The following is a 22,814-nucleotide window of genomic DNA, read 5'->3' on the forward strand; positions in this document are numbered from 1 at the left end:
GGCTCTCTAGAGCTTCTGAAATCTTGCAAACAAAATTTGATAACAAAAGTACTGAATAATGATCTGCAGTTATCTACCAATGTATATGTGAGATATAGTAAGTTTCTTTTGGTTACAAACAGAATTTTAAAAAATTAAAAAACTAACATTTCAAAACTAGTGAAAGAATTGATAGACCGGTCCCATCAGAGAAAAAACCCTAGTGAAAAAACTATTTTCTTTGTTGGACAAATTAAGAAAAGGAATGCAATCCCCTTCTCTGTCTTCTTTTGAAATTATTAGTCTTAAAGAATTTATTATCCCTTTTTTATTAGCATCTACACTATAGCTTAGACTAGAATGGAATATTTAACCCATTCCTGTTCCCTTTTATCCCTCCATCTGAATATTTTGTCATAAAACGATGAATAATAAAAACGATGAAAACCAACATGGTGACAAAATGACGATATTGATTTTGGTACAAGGAGAAAGAGACAATAGATTCCCAGTTTTCATTTTCTATTTTTCAGAGATCACATGGCATCCTTCTGGGTGTAATAGGGTCTGACGTTCCACTGAGAGAGCTTCTTAAGTTGGCTCCACGATACAAAGTAAGAACTGAAATAATGAGAATTGTCTGATCTTTACAAGTGCAATGATCCCGAAGGAAATCTTCATTCCACCATAATGACAGTGAAGTGCTTGCATGCTGCAAGAAATAAAGATGCCCACTAGTTCAGAAAGACATTTCCAGCATGTTTTCAGAGTACATTTATGTCTTTGAAACTCTCTGTTAGTACTACTCCCTTTCAAGAGAAAGTCCCACAACTAAGAAGGCATGTTCCTTGCGCCTTACTGTAAAGATTTGATGCTCCTCTGAGAATCTTAGAAACATGGTATCATGGTTGTGTTCAGACTGGTTCCACATTCTTATTTCTTGGTCTGAGGAACCCTCAGAACAAGGCATTGTGGAGGAGAGATGAGATATTAGAATGGTAGTAGCTAGGGCAGAGGTGTCAACAAAAGGCTGGTGGGCTGGATCCAGCCCGCAATGTGGTTGGATCTAGCCCATGAGGCCATTCTGGAAAATATAAGGAGCTGGCCCACGTCGCTTCAACCTGGTCTACCCAATGCAAAAGGGAAACATGCCAGTAGTTTGGGGAGTGGCGTCAAGGTGGCCACGCTCACCCAGTAGGCCACACCCATCCAGCCCCCCCCCAAGGTCAACCACAGCCCTGATGCGGCCCTCAATGAAATTGATTTTGACACCCCTGAGCTAGGGTCTGAACCTAAAAATGATTTTTTTTCTGAATATGCTGCTTGAGGGTCATGAGTGAGCTGGCTCTGTTCAGTTCGAGGGTAAAAATATTCAGTCAGCAAATCTGGAAGAAATCCTTGCAGGGAAACCCTGCCAATTAGACCCAAGAATTGTGGCTTGATTAACAAATATTCTGATGTATTGGCAGCTTCTTATGTTCCTTAACTCTCTTGATTCAGATTTTAATCTTTGTTAAGACAGAAGAGCATCTGAGAACATAGCAAGATAATTTGAGGGAGGTGGGTGGTTTAGAACTATGAAATATAAATAACAAATAAATAAACTAAAAATTAAAGAGATATCTTGATGGGTTAAAGATTATATACAAAATGGTCAAACCAAGAAATGATAGTGTGCATACTAATCAACCAGTACACAGTTTTGTGGGATGGGGTCCGTAAGTTTCCCTGAAATAAATACATCTAATTATTTCAATGCATTTATTTCAAGCTGGGTATCCATGGATATGCCTTTCTAATTACTAACAATGGCTACATTCTGTCTCATCCCGACCTCCGGCCACTGGTGAGTACCTAAAGAAGCCCTAGATTTCCTGAGATCTCTCTTTAGTTTGTGTTGTTTTATAACCTCCTGTTCATTGATGTAGAGGGTCATCAGCAATCTAGATTTGTGCTATCCCAGTGGTGGGTTCCTCCTGGTTCGGTCCGGTTTGGCCGAGCCAGTAGCGGTGACGATATGACGTCACCGAACCGGTTCTCCCCCCCGCCCTCCTACCCCCCGACCCCCCCACCCACGATATTCTTACCTTTTATTTGGTCCCACTCCCAATCTATTGCTGCCTCCTGAGTCCCAGCTGATGACTAGAGGGAAAAAAAACTGTTTAAACTCTTGCCGCGGGGCTTCAAAGGGCCGTCCTACAGCTGATCAGTGTTAAAAGCAAACAAATGAGTTGGGTCGTAAGTGCGAGGACTGGTCGTAAGTGCGAGGATCTTCCAGAAATGACTCTGACCAGCTAGCCATGCCCACCTAGTCACATGACCTCCAAGCCACACCTACAAAATAAGCCACGCCCACAGAACCGGTAGTAAAAAAAATTAGAACCGACCCCTGTGCTATCCCAATTGGGTGCTGTTGGATGGTTGTCTTTTTGTAATTGCAGTTCTTGAGTGTTAGCTTTCTTTTCCAATGAATTCAACATCTATTCAATATCGATTCAAAATCCTAAATGGCAGCATTAAGGTGTCAAATCAAAGGCCTGCTATGGACCTTTACCTGCAGGGGATCCCACTGCCTCAGCAAAAATATCACTTAATTTGGACCTCAAGTAACTTTGGGAGCTAGGTAACTTACCTATATCAGGGGTCAGTAACCCGTGGCTCTGGAGCCACATGTGGCTCTTTTATTCCTCTGCTGCAGCTCCGTCGCTCAAAATATGCATCACAACTGCCAATGTGCGACACCCACCGATGCGCAATTTATTAAGCTTTTCGACCCCCGGTAGGCCAAGCATGGATAAATCCAAGAAAAGAAAAGTTTCAGAAGAAAACAGAATCTTCAATTTGACTATATATACTAGTTTTGTGGCCACTCAGGAAATAGTTAGGCACAGGAAGAGTTTTGTGGCTCCCGGTGTTTTCTTTTCTGTGGGAAACGGGTCCAAATGGCTCTCTGAGCGTTTAAGGTTGCCGACCCCTGACCTATATGATTACATTTTAATTTTATGTCACTTTGACTTAAATGTCAAGGCTCCAAATGCAGCTATCTGATTATGTTGGCTGGCTGAATATTCCATTTTCTCCAAGGTACCTTTTCATTACAGACTTATTCTATCCAAAATATAAATAGTATGTGAAATTTAAAGTTCTCCTCCAGAACTTTCTTCACTTTTTATATTTTCTCTTGATTTATATTTTCTTTGCTTTCATTACAAGCATGCAATAAATATCCCCATTAGAAAAAGAATACAAATGATACAATAAATGCCAAGCTGGTTAGATTACTTATATGTTTACAGTGTTGAAATTTATATCTGAATTAAAACAGTAAAGCATATATCATTTCTGTATTATTACTCTGCTTCTTGCCAGTGCTCATTGTTTCTGATTTGAGCTATTGGAAACATAATTTGTTCAAATATGCTAGGCCTGTACAGGTAGTCCTCAATTTACAACCACAATTAGGATTGGAATTTCAGTTGCTAAGCAATGTGGTTGTTAAGAGAGTCATTAAATGACCAGGTCTGATTTTATGATGATTTTTATTGTGGTTATTAACTGAATCACATGGTCGTTAAGCAAATCCAGTTTTCCCAATTGAATTTGCTTGGAAGATTACTTTGGCGATCAGGTGATTAAGGCCCAGCGCCTGAATCACAATCAGTTGACCAGTGGGGTGGGGTGACAATCATAACTTCAAGAACAGGTCATAAGTGACTTTCTCCTAAGCTGTCGTAACTTTGAATCATCATTAAACGAATTGTCATAAGCAGAGGGCTACCTGTGTTTGTCAGATAAAGTCTTATCTTCCATTCCTAGTGATGCCGTGAGGACCAGCATTATTTTGCTTTCTGTAATAGCAAAAGTCTTTGCCCAGGGGGCAAAATGAATAGAAGAACACAACAACTGCATTTTCCTCATTCAACAATAATAGCAAAAGCAATAACACTTGGACTTATATACCACTTCACAGTGCTTTACAGCCCTCTCTAAGCGGTTTACAGAGTCAACATATTTCCCCCAACAATTTGGGTCCTCATTTTACCCACCTCGGAAGGATGGAAGGCTGAGTAAACCTTGAGCCCTTTCAGGACTGACCTCCTGGAGTGAGCAGTAAGGATCGGAAAGGATCAAAAAGAATCAGAACACAAAGTACAAGCTGTGTGGACACGACCTTGTAGATGACCCTCATTCTGTCAAGGACCTTGAAGTACTCATATCTAATGATCTAAGTGCCAAAGCCCACTGTAACAACATCGCCAAAAAGGCATTAAGTGTTGTAAACCTAATCTTGCGTAGCTTCTTCTCCGGTAATATCACACTACTAACCAGAGCATACAAAACATTTGCTGGACCAATTCTCAAATACAGCTCATCTGTCTGGAACCCGCACTGCATATCGGTTATTAATACAATTGAATGTGTCCAGAAATATTTCACAAGAAGGGTCCTCCACTCCTCTGCTCGCAACAAAATACCTTATGCCACCAGACTTGAAATTTTGGGCTTAGAAAACTTAGAACTACGCCGCCTTCAGTATGACCTAAGCATACCTCATAAAATTATCTGCTACAATGTCCTACCTGTCAATGACTACTTCAGCCACAACAATACACGAGCACACAATAGATACAAACTTAAAGTGAACCGCTTCAAACTCAATTGCAGAAAATATGACTTCAGCAACAGAGTAGTCAATGCCTGGAATAGACTACCTGACTCTGTGGTTTCTTCCCCAAACCCCCAAAATTTTAACCTAAGACTGTCTACTGTTGACCTCACCCCATTCCTAAGAGGTCTGTAAGGGGCGTGCATAAGAGGACCAGCGTGCCTACCGTCCCTGTCCTAAGGTTCCCGTACTTGTATCTTTTTTATGTATTCAATTCATGCTTATAATTATATAAATTACTTAATACATTTATTCTTGACAAATAAATAAATAAATAAAACTAGCCCTGCAGTACTGCATTCTAACCACTGCGCCACCACAGCTCCTAATAACACCTCCTAGAGCATCTTTCAACAATAGACACAAACCAGGGGTGGGTTCTAAATTTTTTTACTACCTATTCTGTGGGTGTGGCTTATTTTGTGGTTTGATAGGATTTAGCAGAGTTACTGGTCTACCAGGCTTTTAACTGCTTGCAGAGCCGTACTGGTCTACCCATTTGTTTTTGGAGCGCACTGGTCTACCACCACACTGCCTTTTACCACTGATCAGCGGCCCTTTGAAGCGCAGCGGCAAGAGTTTAAACAGTTTTTTGCCGCTCTGCCACCACCAAGAGTATCGGAAACCGCTTTCAGGCAGCTTGACCTCAATTGCTAATCTACCACCACTGAGCGGTTTACAAGGAGCGGATCGGTTCTAGCCGATCAGTTGGGAGGCTTCTTGGCTTCTAAATTTAAAGCTAAGGTGTCTTGGTTTTTTTTTTTCCTCTTCTTTGTCAAGTGAGCCCTGTTTTTTTCTTTTTAGCCGATCAGCTGGGACTCCGGAGGCAGCAAATAGATTGGGGGTGGGGCCAGGCAGAGGTGGTATTTACCGGTTCTCCGAACTACTCAAAATTTCCATTACCGGTTCGCAAGAACCGGGGAGAAGCGGTAGCAATCCACCACTGACACAAACACAGTAAAATCATCAATGGAGGAAAAAGTTTCCTTGAGAAAAAAAATTTTTTCCCCTAACTTGTCTGTCCTTTTTTTTTTTTTTTCCAATATTCCAGTACAAAGAAGGGAAAAAGCTGAAGCCCAAACCCAATTACAACAGTGTTGATCTTTCTGAAGTAGAATGGGAAGATGTAAATGAAACTGTAAGTGCCTAATTGGTGTGTGTGTGTGGGTGCATTACCCTTCCCTGGCCAATTTATCCATAAAATTCCTAGCAAATCATAGAAATATTGACAAATAGTCTTGTCTATTGACAATGGGCAGCATGCAACAAAGTATGAACTAGCCCAAGATGATGCAAGTAATCAATGAAAGGTATGGCAAAAATATACACATATAGAACATTTATTTATTTATTGGTTCGATTTATATGCTGCCCTTCTCCATTGCAGTCAATTGTTCATAGTTTGAAATCTCCCAGTTCTAATCCAAGACATTAGTCATGGCAGTTGCTTTCCTGAATCCAGTATGATTACAACCCAACCTGTATATTATTTAGCTAAACGCAAAAGGGTGAAATATCTATATCTAAATTGTCATTGCCGGCCAGTGGTCCTGAGCCAGCTACTGTAAGTATTTTAATGAAGCCCTGTTCCTTTCTGCAGTTACGAACAGCAATGATCAACGGAGAAACTGGTTATTTGTCCATGGATGTGAAGGTGCCCATGGATAAAGGAGTGAGTATTTATAAGTTTTAATTGTAGATTAAAAACCATGCAATTCAGAAAAGTGAATATTTCAAAAGATTAAATGTGTGAAACTATCCTAAAATCCCCAAAACACATCAGCATAATTAGATTAGCTTAATCGGATACATGACAATAGCAGGAGAGTTCAAAGACTGAAATCATAAAAGGCTGTTTTGGAAATATAAAGCTTAGCCATATCTTTATTCTCTCTTCATCAAAAACAGAGTTTCCCTAGGAGGCAGAGAGAAGATGTAAAGAGAGCATAGCCATTTTAGTCATAGCTGTCATCAACAGAGGCTTAATTTATCAGTAGCTGCTGCAGAAACATGTGATCCATTAAAATCCAGTGATATTTGAAGAATGTAGATTCAAGAATGAAAACGTTTCCTAAAATTCTGGACACTTAGGTTCTAGCAAATCTTGTCCAGGTGTGCATATCAAGAGTTCAGAGCAGAGGTGTCCACGAAAAAGTCAATATGGGTGCAGCGATTGTGCAATCAAAGGCCGACCCCTTTCTAGTGTGCATTAAAAGGAGAGGCTTCAATATCCCTCTTTCCAATCTGTTCTGTACAAATGAAATGTTTTACACCTATCTATTAATGTATTTGAGGGAAGTGGTGGCTCAGTGGCTAAGATGCTGAGCTTGTCAATCGAAAGTCAGCAGTTCAACGGTTCAAATCCCTAGTGCCGCGTAACAGGGTGAGCTCCCATTACTTGTCCCAGCTTCTGCCAACCTAGCAGTTTGAAAGCATGTAAAAAATGCAAGTAGAAAAATAGGGACCACCTTTGGTGGGAAGGTAACAGGGTTCCGTGCGCCTTTGGCATTTAGTCATGCCGGCCACATAACACAGAGATGTCTTCGGACAGTGCTGGCTCTCTGGCTTTAAAACAGAGATGAGCACCCCCCCCTCTAGAGTCGGGAACGACTAGTACATATGTGCAAGGGGAACCTTTACCGTTACCTATTAATGTATTTAGGCATCGTGGCATTTCCTAAATTAAATCTCTCATCATTAAATGCCATGTGACATTTATTGGCCCTTTGTTAGCTCTCCCTTATCTACCTTCACGCCTTTTACTCTTTTGTCATTGTTGCTCCTTCATCTCATTATGAATTGGGTTTTCAATTATTGTTTTTTTCACCTGCATCTCTTAAACCCGAGGCACATACTTTTTCTTCCAGAGTTGGAAAGTTTTCCATGGAGCCTCTAACATGCATGCACTGAGATGATTTTTTTGGCCAGCTGCCCCCTTAAGTTAAATAAAGGTATAGAGGTTCTGAATTGATAGAAAATCCTCCAAAGTCTGTTGTAACCAGAAATAAGAGTTGAAGAAATTATATATCAGTACTCTAAAAAGTAGCACTGGTTTTTCTCTCCTGCCCCACCAGCCTTTCTTAACCTCTTCATGCTCTGCTTCTCTGCTTCATCTAAATTTCACACCCTCCACGGAATTGATTTGTTAAGTTTATATTCTTCCCCTTTCAGTCGTACTGAAAATTATTTTAAAGGTTAGCAAAGCAGGGTTCCCGTGGAGACATTTTATTCACTCCTGTTAATATTACATCCACCTCCTGCTCCCAAAATACTTGAGACTGTTTGCCATTTCTCTAATCTTGTAAGCTTTCAGGCTATACGAAGTGCCTCCTTGACTGCATTAATTAACATTAAGACTGGGTTTAAAAAAAAAAAACAGATCACGTTTCAGGGCGAATGTCAGCATTCCAGAAAACTCCGCAGCTCCAAGTAAAGACTCTGAAGCAAGCATTTTCAAAATTCTATTTACTAGAATAGGTAAACTGGCACATCTAGGAAAATCCGAATCTGAGAGGTCCAGGTTTTCCCTCAGTAAGTCAAAACCCCCCAAACCATCCCCTCAGTCCTCAGTCGATCACATGCTCCAATCAACCGCCGTTCCCATTTCGAGACATCACTCCAACCACTCCTTCTCCAGATGCAGGATCGCCCTGACCTTGACTGACAGGAAGAATGCTATTTTGTCTACAGACAACCCCTCTACTAAATCCCCCCTCCTACTTTCCCACACAGGAGAAGGTGGCAGCATGGAAGCTTCCGGCCTAATATGGCTTCCAAAACTGACAGCGAAGCTAAATGCATGAAACAGTTCACCAGTTTCCCCTCAATATTCAGACAAAAATTATACTGAAGGAGAAAAAGTAGAATGAGGAAATTCTGCCCCATGCAGAGTGTTTGTGTGTGTGCCTATGTAAAATAGGCACCTTAGTACTGCCTCTGGATATGCTTAAAATGAACATAAATCCATTGTGACTTTCTTGGTGTTCTTTGAATCCAAAATGTTGACTCCATGGGTATGTTTGTAAAGTTTTCTTGGCAGCATTGCCAGTACCTTGGAATTTCCCCCCCATTTTCCCTTCAGTTTTCCACTCTATCCTAGAGACCCTTCATTTCTGAGTGGTGTCCAATCCATGTCCCAGCTGGACCTGGTCCTGCTTAGCTTTTTTTCCAGATCAGCCATGTTGGTTAGATGCTGACACTTGCTGTGACCTTGTGATAGCTAGAAATCATAAAAACAAATCAAATGTTAACAGCAATAGAAAAGCAGGAGGGCTTGGGACCCCTGGAGGGAATATTATAGGGGTCATTTAAGTCAGGCTATTTCCTATCCAGCAACACAGAAAATGGGGAAGCCACTCGTCATTATATGGCAACCCACGCAGCTTTCCTTTTTGAGACCATTAGGCTGGCCATGCTTGGCTAATTAAATAAGCTAGCTGAGATGTTTCTGAAATGCTCAGCTGGCAGCCAGCTCACATAACTGCCTCCAGGATCGATCTGCCTTTCCAAAGCATGAACAATTTAGCCTCGACTCCTTTGATGCCTGCTGTCATTGTACTAGATGGAAGGGTGGGGGGGTTTCCGGGACGTTGAAGATTGGTGTTGAACTAGCAAAAGGGAAGGATGATATTTAGGTGAAGGAGAAAAGAAAAGCTTCCCATGTGACTGCAGCCACAAGGACTGAGATGGTTATCCTACCACTTATCACCTTCTCTGTCACATTTCCATCTCAAGCCTATCTGTCATTTCATATAGACCAGCTGCCGAGCATCAATCTATGTAACGTGTTTCAAGGACATTAAAGCAGCGGCAGAACAGCTTTGAAGGCTGTGACCAGTCTTTTTTTTCCCCCCAATTCCATCTGATACTCTGATAAGAAGTGCAAGGCTCATCAAGTCATGTATCAACGTATACAAAGAAACAGTGCTAAGACCGTATTATGTACCACAGCTAATCCTACTTAGCAAGATTCCTTTGGTACCGTGGGTGTGAATTCACAAAGTGGCCAGTGTTCTGTGCAAGGATGTTGGAATATTTGGTGATGCAAGCAGAATGGAGAGCCCAGGTCCATTTTGTCTGCATCCTTCCCACTCCCACCGGCCGTCCCCAATTAAAAAACAAGCTCACCCTAGCGACGGAGATAGAGCAGCTTCTAGCAGAGGGCAATGCCTTCACGGCCTCTTGTATTTTCTTACAAAGAAAGATTACCAGATCTACCAGATCAACATTCTGGTTTTAACCTTTAAAGCCCTTCGTGGCATGGGACCAAGCTACAGGCAGTCTTCACGTTACGACCACAAATATATGTTGCTAAGTAAAACATTTGTTAAGTGAGCTTTGCCCCATTTTACAACTTTTCTTGCCACTGTAGTCAAGTGAATCATTACATTTGTTAAGTTAGTAACGTTGTTGTTGTTAAGTGAATCTGGAATCTTGCTTGTCAGAAGGTACCAAAAGATGATCACATGACCCCAGGTCATTGCAACCATCATAAATATGAACCCATTGTCAAGCATCTGAATGTAAATCACATGACCATGGGTATGCTTCAATGGTCATAAGTGTGAAAAATGGTCATACATCACTTTTTTCAGTGCCGTGGTAACTTTGAACGGTCACTAAGTGAACTTGTCATGGTCCCTACTAATGAACCCCAGCAAATCAGAACTCCGAGGCTGAAGTCTTCCTCTGAGAACTTCTTTATTTTGTACATCATATCAGCACAATCAAATGGAAAACCAACTCTAAATGTTTCCCGCTGTTTCAGTATAATTAAAATAGGAAATAACTCCCTCCCCAAAAGTCACAAGTCACATTGGCCAATTAGGTTAATTGGCGGGCTCTCCAGGCATTCCTCCCCATCTCTATCCACCACCTATAGAAATGACCTTGGTTCCCATGAGAAAGTTCTGTGTTTTGTCTAGCAGCATACTTCATTCTCCTACCCCCTACCCCACCTGTGTGGCAACTGAAAAATAGCTTCTGCCAGGTTTGATTCGAAATTGACAGAACTGTTGTAAGTCAAGGACTACCTGTACTGTCCTAAGTATTCCCAGAATTCCTTATCCATCCCAACTATGAATATTTTTAGCCTATCTTTTCTTCCTCAAATTCTCATTCTCACAGTGTTCTTCTGAACCTCTATGGTGATTTTGTTGCCCTCCAGTCTTGATGTAATTCACCTGGCCTACTATCACAGAGATCTTGGACTAACCTATCAACTTATTTCTACCAGTGGACTGTTTATAGGAACATAGGAAGAAATTGTCAGGTTTATTCATGTTTTGAGGCCCACAAACAAATTTTATATCACTTCAAGTTATTATTGTACTCTTTCAGACAATAGCCTCCTAATGTAGATCTTGAGCAATCTCTACAGATGGTAGGCTGATGAAACAAACAGATTATTACACACTGATATATTATGAAAAAGTATGTAGCAATTAAAGAGATGTTGCATTATTCATATTCACTACAAAAGACATGAATCTTAAGTAACAGTAACAACATAAAGTCAATTTATTGTACAATTGTTTGTTGTATTTGTTGTACTACAAGGCCTCATAAAAACAGATACTATCTTAGTAGAAGTCTTCAATTCTTTTCTCTCCATCTCACACAAACCACAGAACTTTTTTAAAAAAAAATAAATATTACAGCCTCTTCTGGTAAGCTTATGCATCACTTAAAACCCAATTAACCGTATTTTTTTTCTTCTTCAGCCTATTCAGGTTTGTCTATTTAATTAAAATTCATCCAATTAATTGATAAAGTCACCAGTCCCCTGCACATCTAGTTAGGACTAGACCTACCAAACTCAGTATGTCTTAATTCCCAGTAGTTAAATTATGATTCTACAACGTGAGAGTTATTTAATTGGGAGACTGCCTAATCACGAGGTTCTTAATATATGATGACCTCGTTTCAGCACGCATCTGATGATTAAAATTAAAATTAAAATTAACCCTTTCTTTTTACATGCCAACTTTGTAACAAGAAGGAGTGAGAAAGCAGATGTGAAAGACAAACTATATTTCCTGATCTGATTGCATCATTCTCTCTCCATATGTGTCTATGTCAGTGGTGGGTTACTCCTGGTTCGCATCGGTTCGCACGAACCGGTAATAAAAATTTGTAGTAGTTCGGAGAACCGGTAATAACATTGGCTGGCCATGCCCCTGAACTGGTCCCCTGCCCGGTCGCATAGCTTCTTCTCTGGTAATATTACAGTACTAACCAGAGCATACAAAACCTTTGCTAGACCAGTTCTCGAATACAGCTCATTTGTCTGGAACCCACACTACATATCGGACATTAATACAATTGAACATGTCCAGAAATATTTCACAAGAAGAGTCCTCCACTCCTCCGCTCGCAACAAAATACCTTATGCCACCAGACTTGAAATTTTGGGCTTAGAAAACTTAGAGCTATGTCCCCTTCGGTATGACCTAAGCGTACCTCATAAAATCATCTGCTACAATGGCCTACCTGTCAATGACTACTTCAGCTTCAACCACAAAAATGCATGAGCACACAATAGATACAAACTTAAAGTGAACCACTCCAAACTCAATTGCAGAAAATACGACTTCAGGAACAGAGGGGTCAGTGCCTGGAATGCACTACCTGACTCTGTGGTTTCATCCCAAAACCCCCAAAATTTTAACCTTAGACTGGCTATTGTTGACCTCACCCCTTTCCTAAGAGGTCTGTAAGGGGCATGCATAAGAGCGCCAGCGTGCCTACCGTCCCTGTCCTAATGTTCCCTTTAATTGTATTCATTTTATGTATTCAATTCATGCTTATACTTATATATATTATCTAATATGTACTCAACAAAATAAATAAATAAAAGTCAAGGACAACTTGCCCTGCACCCGGGAGCCTGGAGCTGGGAGGCATCTCCAGTTGGGACAATGTCTGATTGGACCATGTGATGGACCTGTGGTATTGGGCAGGGGCTTGAACTTTTCTTTGTGTGGGGAAAACCTGGAAACTTTCAGAATCGGGTTTTCTCAGATGTGGCAATATGACATCTCTAATAAAATGTAACTTTGAGGAAGCTCAAGCTTCGGCGTTTTCTTTTGTTGGGAGTGTTACTTGGAATATGTGGGTCTGTGTGTAAGATGTATGTTTTCTCTACAGTTACAGTTTAGCATTCTTGATATTTTTTCTTTTCTTTTCCCAGAAAAGGATTCTGTTCCTCACTAATGACTATTTCTTCACTCATATCAGCGGCACTCCATTTAGGTGAGTGAGCAGCTTCTGCAGAGGGAGATCAAATTAAATGTCTTGCATTACTATTCAGACTATTTAGGGAACAGTAAGATTATTCCCCCCAGGATCCTACAGAGTCAATTCAATTCAGTTGGCCAACCTTCATCAACCTGATGCCATCAAAATAGTTTGGGATTATAATCTCCAAAATTCCAGATTGGCATGGCCAGTGCCCCTGTTGTCTGGTAAACTTGGAAATTATAATCCAGTTATACCTTTTATATTATTTTTATAATCCAATTATACCTGGATGGTACCAGGATATCAAAAGAAATAAAACAGATGCATTGGGCTGATACAGTAGGCTTTTTTTTTAAAAAAAAAAAATTGCAACAAGTAAGAGAGAGAAAAGAAGAAAGAATGAGAATTTAGTTTCTGGAGCCATAGGAATGGCTCTGAAAAGGAATAGTCTACAGAGCTCAAATAGACTAGAATAACAGAGTTGGAAGGGATCTTGGAGGACTTCTAGTCCAACCTCCTGCTTAGGCAGGAAACCCTACACCACTTCAGACAAATGGTTATCCAATATCTTCTTTAAAAGCTTTTGGAGACCCTGTTTCTTTATGGAAGCCCTGTAGAGAAAAAAACAAATTAACTCAAGTTTGGGTCACCCAGTTCACTCACTTCGTGAATCCATTTTTCATACCTGTGGAAATAGAACCAAATTCATTAAGTGAATTTCTAGATGCTGCAAGTGTTGAAGGTCCAAAAAAACCTCAATTGTTAGATGTGCCAATAAAAAGACTGAATCTCTTGAGTTTTCAGAATTCATGTTGGAGGAAAAAGGGAAGGCTAGTGGGGTTCTGGGTACAATTCAAGATGCTGGTTATCACTTATAAAGGTTATCATGTCACAAGCCAGGTTATTTGAAGGATCACGTATCTCCCAGGGTTGCTGCCCAGCTAATAAGATCAGGCAAAATAGGTGCACAAGGACCTTTCACAAGGTCCTTTCAATCAAATAATGCCCACTATCAGGACCTAGGAAGCATCTTTCCTCTGGAATGATCCAACCAAAATTTGTCTAACTCCTCTAATGTCATTCCAGAAATCTTTAAAAACACAGTTGTTCTCTCATGCTTCAAATAGGGACCTATTAGTATTTTGTTACGTGGAATAATGTTGTTTGGATGGTCTAAAATTTTCCATGTTATTGTTTTTCTGTTTTAAATTGTAAATTGACTGGGAATTCTGTGATTTCAGTGTTAGTGCATCTGGATAATTGGGCACAATTAGCTCAGCAGTTAAAGATGCTGAACTTGTCAGCTGGAGAGCTGACAGCCCAGGTTCGAGACCTGAGCTCTGCGCAATGGGGTGACATCCCATTATTTGCTTCAGCTCCTGCCCATGTAGCAGTTCAAGAGCATGGAAACATGAGTAGATAAAGAGGTACTACTTTAGTACGAAAGTATCAGTGTTCCATGCACCTTTGGCATATAGCCATGCTGGCCACGTGACCATGGAAATTGTCTTCAGACAATGTTGGCTCCCACAGCCAAGAAACAGATAATGCTGCTACCCTTCGAAAAGATCTTGACTTTGTGTCGGAATGGTCAAACAATTGGCAACTCCAAATATCAACCAACAAATGCTCTGTCTTACACATTGGAAAAAAAACCAGAACACAAAATACACGCTGAGTGGACACGACCTTGTAGATGACCCTCACTCTGTCAAGGATCTTGGAGTACTCATATCTAATGATCTAAGTGCCAAAGCCCACTGTAACAACATTGCCAAAAAGGCATTAAGAGTTGTAAACCTAATCTTGCGTAGCTTCTTCTCTGGTAATATTAACCAGAGCATACAAAACATTTCCTAGACCAATTCTCGAATACAGCTCATCTGTCTGGAACCCAATATGTACTGCATATTGGACATTAATACAATTGAACATGTCCAGAAATATTTCACAAGAAGAGTCCTCCACTCTTCCGCTCACAACAAAATACCTTATGCCACCAGACTTGACATTTTGGGCTTAGAAAACTTAGAACGATGTCGCCTTCGGTATGACCTAAGCGTAGCTCATAAAATTATCTGCTACAATGTTCTACCTGTCAATGACTACTTCAGCTTCAACCACAACAATACACGAGCACACAATCGATACAAACTTAAGGTAAACCGCACCAAACTCAATTGTAGAAAATATGACTTCAGCAACAGAGTGGTCAATGCCTGGAATACACTACCTGACTTGTGGTTTCATCGCAAAACCCCCAAAATTTTAACCTAAAACTGTCTACTGTTGACCTCACCCCATTCCTAAGAGGTTTGTAAGGGTCATGCATAAGCGCACCAGTGTGCCTACCATCCCTGTCCTAATGTTTCTTCTATTTGTACCTATTTTATGTATCCAATCCATGCTTATGCTTATTATCAAATATGTTCTTGACAAATAAAATAAATAAATAAAATAAAGAGTCGGACTCGACTGGACAGGGAAACCTGTATCTTTTGAATGCCACACCAGCAAAAACTAAGATAGACCTTCATAATGATTCTGTTTTATTTCCTTATTGTCCCCCACTTCCCTCCCCAACTCACAGCTTGGGAATTGTTCTGTCACGAGGATATGGTGAATATGTGCTGCTTGGGGACACTTCAGTGGAAGAAGGTCGGTTATATGACACAGTTTTGTAAAAGTCTTGTATGAAAAACATTGGAGAAAACTTTCTTGTACCCTAGCTCAGTTATGGGTTTCAAAAATTTTTACTACTGGTTCTGTGGGTGTGGCTTGGTGGGCGTGGCATGGCATGGCTTGGTGGGCATGGCAGGGGAAGGATACTGTAAAATCTCCATTCCCTCCCCGCTCCAGGGGAAGGTAACTGCAAAATCCCCATTTCCTCCCAATCAGCTGGGACTCGGGAGGCAGAGAATAGATGGGGGCGGAGCCAGTCAGAATTTTTACTACTGGTTGTCCGAATTACTCAAAATTTCTGCTACCGGTTCTCCAGAACTGGTCAGAACCTGCTGAAACCACCTCTGCCCTAGTTAGGTTTTAATGGTGTTTTACTTTGGCTACGCTCTCCATCTCTCTTTAGGTATTTATTTGCTAACCTGATAGAGTAGAAAACAATGATTAAAAATCTGAACTCAGCTTCCTACATATTTGAGGAGGGAGAAGAAAAGTACTAATAAAATTAAAAAATGAAAATATGGTAGCATACTAAGTTATCACCACTGAAACCCAAATATTTCTTGGGAAGGCACTCACTATACATTTATGAAGCTTTTACAGTTCCTTTGTGCCTATGTTGTGTATTATATCCAGCCCTAATGTCAGAAACCTTTTCAGCAAAATGGATGTTCCGAAGTCTATGGCTTCAAACAGTCAAGATTCATTTGCTACTTTATTTGGTTTTGTCTCTCAGACAAAGTACAGGATACCTCGATCCCTTTATAGAATAATATTTTTTATCAAAACAAAGCAGTCTTTGCTGTTTCAGAATAGACTGAAGTAATGGGGCAGTCCTTCCCATTTTACTGAACTTCATTCCCATTATCTGAACATCTGTTAGGATTTAAAATCTTAGAATTTGGTACTTGAGAATCCTCATGTCTATGTTGCATCTAAATCAAAGTCATTTAAGGTGCTCTCTCTCTGTCTCTCTGTCTCTCTCTCTCTCTCTCTCTCTCTCTGTCTCTGTCTTTGTCTCTCTCTCTCTCTCTCTCTCCCTCCCTCCCTCCCTCCCTCCCTAAGATATCCAATCAGGGAATTCCTCCCTCTCCCACCCAATCAAAATTCTTGGTGTATATATTCCAGGGGTGAAATGCTCCCGGTTCAGACCGGATGGCCTATCCGGTAGTGAGAGCGGAGGGTGGTTCAGAGAATCGGTAGCAAAAATCCCTGCGCCCACCCCCCAATGCCCAGCTGAGCTGCGTGATCATCAGAGGCTATTTTTTTTTACTTTTAAAAGCATTTTTTCTACAACCTCTTTAGCCGAAAAAATGCTTTTAAAAGTTTTTTTTTAAAAAAGCCTCTGATGATGGCGCGGGTCAGCTGGGATCATCAGAGGCTTTTAAAAGCATTTTTTTCTGCAACCTCTTCGGCCGAAGAGGTTGTAGGGAAAAAAATGCCTTTAAAAGCCTCTGACCATCCCAGCTGAGTTGCCTGATTGTCAGAGGCTTTTAAAAGCATTTTTTCCTGCAACCTCTTAAGGTTGTAGAAAAAATGCTTTTAAAAGTAAAAAAAAAAAAAAGTTGGCCATGCCCATGCAGTCATATTACCCCACCACCACCAAGCCACGCCCACAGAACCGGTAGTAACAAATTTTACATTTCACCACTGATATATTCCTATTACACAATGTCTTAACCGTCACCCTCCCTTCTGTTATCCTACAGAGACTGAACCCTCCTTCAATACAAATGGAAATTTCTTGTGGAAAACTTTGAGTATTAAGCATGTTTGTCACAAAGAAGGAATCACTGTCATAACAATGGCATAACCTTTTCATTTCAGGTTTGCATGACCTTCTGCAGCCAGATTTGACCTTAGCCAATGAGTGGTAAGATTTTTATTTTTTTTTTTTCCTGATCATTCTTGTCTGGGAAAGGTGAACACTTTGCATTGGATGCTTGCAACTGAGGCCTTGAGAAAATGTTTCTGCAGAAGCTAAAGAGCTGCTGCTCGGCTCAGCTAAATCTTCCCCAATTAAAGGATATTAAATACAGCAGAGAAAGGATTTTTGCCCAAAAATGTGGGAAAATAGTGTGTCCCAGAGCAAATGACCCTGCTTTAAATCTGTGCTTGAGTTAGGTGCAAGGCTGACTCATGTCTGTTCATTTGGGCTGTGTAACCCAGGGGTGAAATCCAGCAGGTTCTGACAGGTTCTAGAGAACCGGTAGAGGAAATTTTGAGCAGTTCGGAGAACTGGCAAATACCACCTCTGGCTGGCCCCAGAGTGGAGTGGGAATGGAGATTTTGCAATATCCTTTCCCCAGGAGTGGGGAGGGAATGGAGATTTTGCAATATCCACCAAGCCACACCCACCAAGCCACACCATGCCCACCAAGCCACACCCACAGAACCGGTAGTAAAAAAAATTGGATTTTACCACTGGTGCAACCCTTTGGATTCTAATCTGAACTGCACCAAAGTGCAAGTGGCTGCAAGTGGCACATAGCACCTGTTGTCACTGCTTAAAACAATTATGTCTTTTCCCTGGATTATGCTGCAAAGGGTGGTCACAAAACCCTAGAAAAGACACACCTAGTTTAAAGAGTTACCAACAGCTGCTATTGGACATGAGTGATTCTGTGCCTTTTGAAGCATCATTTGCCTTTCAAATCCAAAGCACTGCACAAGTGTTCATATCCTTAGGTAGTATTAACCAGATATAAAAAGTGACTGTACCATTTTTAAAATTATTATTTACCATATATACCAGAACCGGGTAATCCTAGGGACTAAATAGATTTATTGCCCGATTTTTTTTTTCTTTAAAGTTAGGGTAGCGGGGAATCAAAAAAAGAAGAAAAGATGGTATCTACAACCATGAGGATGAATCAGGGGTGAAATGCTCCCGGTTTGGACCGGATCGCCCGATCTGGTAGCGATGGAGGTGGGTGGTTTGGAGAACCGGTAGCAAAAATCCCTGCCCCCTCCATGCCCAGCTGAGCCGCACAATCATCAGAGGCTTTTTTTTAACTTTTAAAAGCATTTTTTCTACAACCTCTTCGGTGGAAAAATTGCTTTTAAAAGTAAAAAAAAAGCCTCTGATGATCGCGCGGCTCAGCTGGGATCGTCAAAGCCTTTTAAAAGAAAAAAAGCCTCTGTTGATCAGGCAACTCAGCTTGGATCGTCAGAGGCATTTAAAAGAAAAGAACCCTTTTTTTCTTTTAAAAGTCTCTGGCGATCCAAACTGAGTTGCCTGATCAGCAGAGGCATTTAAAAGAAAAAAAAGCCTCTGCTGATCAGGCAACTCAGCTGGCATCATCAGAGCCTTTTGGCATTTTTTTACAACCTCTTCGCCGAAGAGGTTGTAGAAACAATGCTTTTAAAAGTAAAAAAAAAATAAAATTGGCCACGCCTACCCAGTCACATTACCCCCCCACCAAGCCACGCCCACAGAACCGGTAGTAACAAATTTTAGATTTCACCACTGATAAGAGAGTCGTTCAAACAATTGCCCATATTGGAATATGATAAGGTGATGATCAATGGGCTACATAGGTTAGTTTCCCTAAGCTTTTTCCTCTTCACTTGTTTAACTTCTCTCTATAGTGATTGTGAAAAGGTGGGATATTTTATGCTTAGTCTTATGTGCGTCAGGCTAGACCCCGAAAGGAGAATATGTGGCAATACTCTCTCTTTCTTTCTTATACTCCTTCCCCCAGGATTTATTGTGTTACAGATATTGATCCAGCTCACAGGAAGCTAAGCCAGTTGGAGGCTGTAATCCGTTTTATTACAGCAGAAGAACCTGACCTTGAATGTGAGTACTTTGTCTAAACAGGGGTGTCAAACTCAAGGCCCGTGGGCTGGATTCGGCCCACGGGGTGCTTAGATCTGGCCCGCAGGGCTACCCTGGAAATAGCGAAGGACCGGCCTGCCTCTGCCAGCGAAAATGGAGTTCATGAGAGCCACGCACGGCCCTCCTGAGCACCGTTTTTGCTGGCAGAGGATTGCAGGAGGCCATCCCAACTGAAAACAGAGCTCATGAGGGCCACGCACAGCCCTTCTGAGCTGTTTTCACTAGCAGAGCAGTGGTGGATTTCTACCGGTTCGCCCCAGTTCGGGCAAACTGGTAGCGGCAGTGGCAAGAGGCTCCGCCCGCCTACCCGGATGTCATCACGGATGCTTTGTGCATGCGCAGAAGGTTCTGCATATGCGCAGAAGCGCTGTATGCTCGTTTCGATCATGTGCACACGCTCACAGTTCTGAACTGGTAGCGAAGATAAATGAAAACCACGACTCTAGCAGAGGGTTGCAGGAGGCCGTCTCAGCTGAAAACGGAGCTCAGGAACCCGTTTTCACTGATAGAGTGCTCGGGCCACAGGCACAAGTGACATCATGCTGGCCACACACCCCGGGCCACACATAACACCTGGCCCTCCCGAGATCAAACACAACCCTGATGCCGCCCTCAATGAAATCGAGTTTGACACTCCTGGTCTAAACTGTTAAGAACAGTCTTGTGAAGATACCAGATTGGTCCATCCAAGTATAATTCAATAGTGGCCATATTCCAGGATATTATAATAGGGCTCAATGGATTTCTTTGCTTAAAAGCATTGATATAAGCTCCTCCACCATCTTTTGAGGCACATTTGTCCCAATGTGGCACAGCCCAAATTACCAAGAATTTCTAAATCCTGTTTCCTGGATTCTCTCCTATCCTCCGAGACAGCAAAACACCAAATTTGCTCCAACAATTATGTGACATCTTTTCAAATAATTGGTGGTTATGATCATATCTTTTTAATTATTTTTTTCCTACACGGTGAACGTGTACAGTATATAATCAGCATGCTGCCTAATCATCTTTCATTATGGTTCTTCCTTGATTTTCAAATTATTTGAAAATTAGAATTAGCAACTTCAACTCAATTCAAGTTAAATCTAGCAGATGAACATTTACCTTTTATCATTCAATTCCTCATACGAATTGAATCATATTGTCGTAACTAAAAACTGTGCTTTTGAATATCATTGCTGAATAGCTAGAAACTTCAGGTGTGGTATATCTCTCATCTGAATATTAATATAACCCTTTCTAAACTCATATTTCCCACGGTCACTGTTTCTTTGATATCTTGATTCAGTTTGCCTACAAAACTACTTTTTCATGCTTTGCTCCAGTCAGCATATTTGGTCTCTGACCTAGAGAAGTATGTCATGTGTCATGTGTCATTCAAACCAGCAAAGTTATTTATTGGAATGAAGATTCAGGGAGAATTACACTAATACATTATTTAAGGTTTCATCCATATTTCAGTATGAAAATTTTGATAATCCTGATAATTCCATGGAGCAAATAGAGAAAGGGGGAAAAAAGAATGGATGGATGAATTTAAAACAAGAATTTCCAAACTGAAATTCTAGGAACAGACTCATTGTTATTGAAATTCAAGATTCTCTCTGATGGCTTCATCTTAAAACCTCAGGAATATACTTTGGATAGACGGGGATGTTCAGAGAGTTTTAGTTTTCAGGGCCTCCATACAAGACCATCCATTGCTTGGGTGACAATGACACCACTGTGGCAGCTAAAATGGGGTGATTGAAAGCCTCGCTTCTTTTTAACACATGTTGCATGCATAACACGTACGTAAAAAGAAGCAGTGCTTCTGCCATCTGGTTATAGTTTGATGTCATTGATCCCCTTGTCCTGTCTCCCAAGACTCTAAATCAGGGGTCAGCAACCTGGGGCTCTGGAGCCGAATGTGGCTCTTTCACCACTCTGCTGCGGCTCCCTGTCACTCAAAATATGCGTCACAACCGCCAATGTGCAACACCCGCCAGCACACGATTTATTGAGCTTTTCAACCCCCGGTAGGCCAACCATGGATAAATCCAAGAAAAGAAAAGTTTCAGAAGAAAACAGAACGTTTAATTCAACTACATATGCTAGTTTTGTGGCCGCTCAAGAAATAGTCAGGCACAGGAAGGTTTTGTGACTCCCGGTGTTTTCTTTTCGGTGGTCCAAATGGCTCTTTGAGTGTTTAAGGTTGCTCTAAATGTACAGTTAAATACATAAACCAAATCCTCATCCTTATGTCCTCCATATGCTTTGGATTTCAACTCCAATGTTTGTGCAGTGATTGACTTTCTTTCTTACCGTTCTTTTTCATGTCTAGGTGACGAAGAGTTAGTTCAACAGGTTCTCTTCGATGCCGTAGTTACAGCACCTATGGAAGCTTATTGGACGACCTTGGCCCTCACCATGTCCAAGTAATTACACACTTCTTGAGCTAAGAGACGTTTTGAAACAATCCACCTTTAGACTACTGCAATGCATTCTACCTATACCTGTCCAGAAATAGTGTTCAAAAAGTTCATTTGATACAAAATGAATGATCAACAGCAGCTTGGTTTTTACCTGTATTGTACAAATTATCACCTTTGGCCATAAGGATCTTCCCACAGTCTTCATTTCTTTGAAGAGACATGTCCTGGATCCCACTGCCATTTGGGTATAGATCTGGCTTTATCCAGAATTGCTGAGACAAATTGGACTTGTGATCTTGCCTGGAAAGCAGGTTGACTACTGTAAAATACAGTCTTCCCTAGATTCAGATCCAGAGGTGGTATTCAGCCAGTTCTGACAGGTTCTGGAGAACCGGTAGCGGAAATTTTGAGTAGTTCAGAGAACTGGTAAATACCACCTCTGGTTGGCCTCGCCCCCATCTATTCGCTGCCTCCCCAGACCTAGCTGATTGGAGTCCCAGCTGATCAGCTGGGTCTTTTTTTGTTGCCCTGCACAGGAGAATGGAGCTGGAAAGCAGGTTAGTGGGGTAGGGAGGGAATGGAGATTTTACAGTATCCTTCCCTTGCCATGCCCACCAAGCCACGGCCACCAAGCCACGGCCACAGAACCGGTAGTAAAAAAATTTGAATACCACCACTGTTCAGATCCTAAGGCACAAAGGAAGTTCAACCAGCCTTTCTACAATTTTTGTCTCTCACTTGCTTATACAACTCTCATTTTTGTTCTGCAACAGTGAAACTGAAGATGGTGTGCAGGTGGCCTTCATGGGAACTCGGGCTGGTCTCATGAGGAATACCCTTTATGTAGGAACTGAGAAACTATCCAACAAGTGAGTCTTTTGGATATGTATTTTTGAGAAATGCCCCTTCTATTATCTTTCCGAAATAACTATAAAACACTATACTTCGCTTACAATCTCTCATTTTTCCTTTTGCCATCCACTGAGGCACA

At 41.2% G+C, this 22,814-nt stretch overlaps 1 protein-coding gene across 1 annotated transcript in view; it reads left to right on the forward strand.

Moving 5' to 3' along the window:
- Window positions 1–22,814, forward strand: part of CACNA2D4 (calcium voltage-gated channel auxiliary subunit alpha2delta 4) — a 202,427-nt gene that overhangs the window by 49,388 nt on the left and 130,225 nt on the right. Inside the window, exons 17-26 of the mRNA XM_087873504.1 lie at window positions 513–593; window positions 1,751–1,825; window positions 5,697–5,783; window positions 6,246–6,317; window positions 12,837–12,898; window positions 15,477–15,544; window positions 17,393–17,438; window positions 19,270–19,367; window positions 21,733–21,826; window positions 22,597–22,692. Of these exons, the coding sequence (XP_087729630.1) occupies window positions 513–593; window positions 1,751–1,825; window positions 5,697–5,783; window positions 6,246–6,317; window positions 12,837–12,898; window positions 15,477–15,544; window positions 17,393–17,438; window positions 19,270–19,367; window positions 21,733–21,826; window positions 22,597–22,692 (779 nt within the window). The remainder of the gene's footprint in view (window positions 1–512; window positions 594–1,750; window positions 1,826–5,696; window positions 5,784–6,245; window positions 6,318–12,836; window positions 12,899–15,476; window positions 15,545–17,392; window positions 17,439–19,269; window positions 19,368–21,732; window positions 21,827–22,596; window positions 22,693–22,814) is intronic.

This window comes from Pantherophis guttatus, chromosome 7 (genome assembly GCF_059756535.1).
Source record: "Pantherophis guttatus breed Tessera chromosome 7, ASM5975653v1, whole genome shotgun sequence".
Classification (NCBI taxonomy): Eukaryota; Metazoa; Chordata; class Lepidosauria; order Squamata; family Colubridae; genus Pantherophis; species Pantherophis guttatus.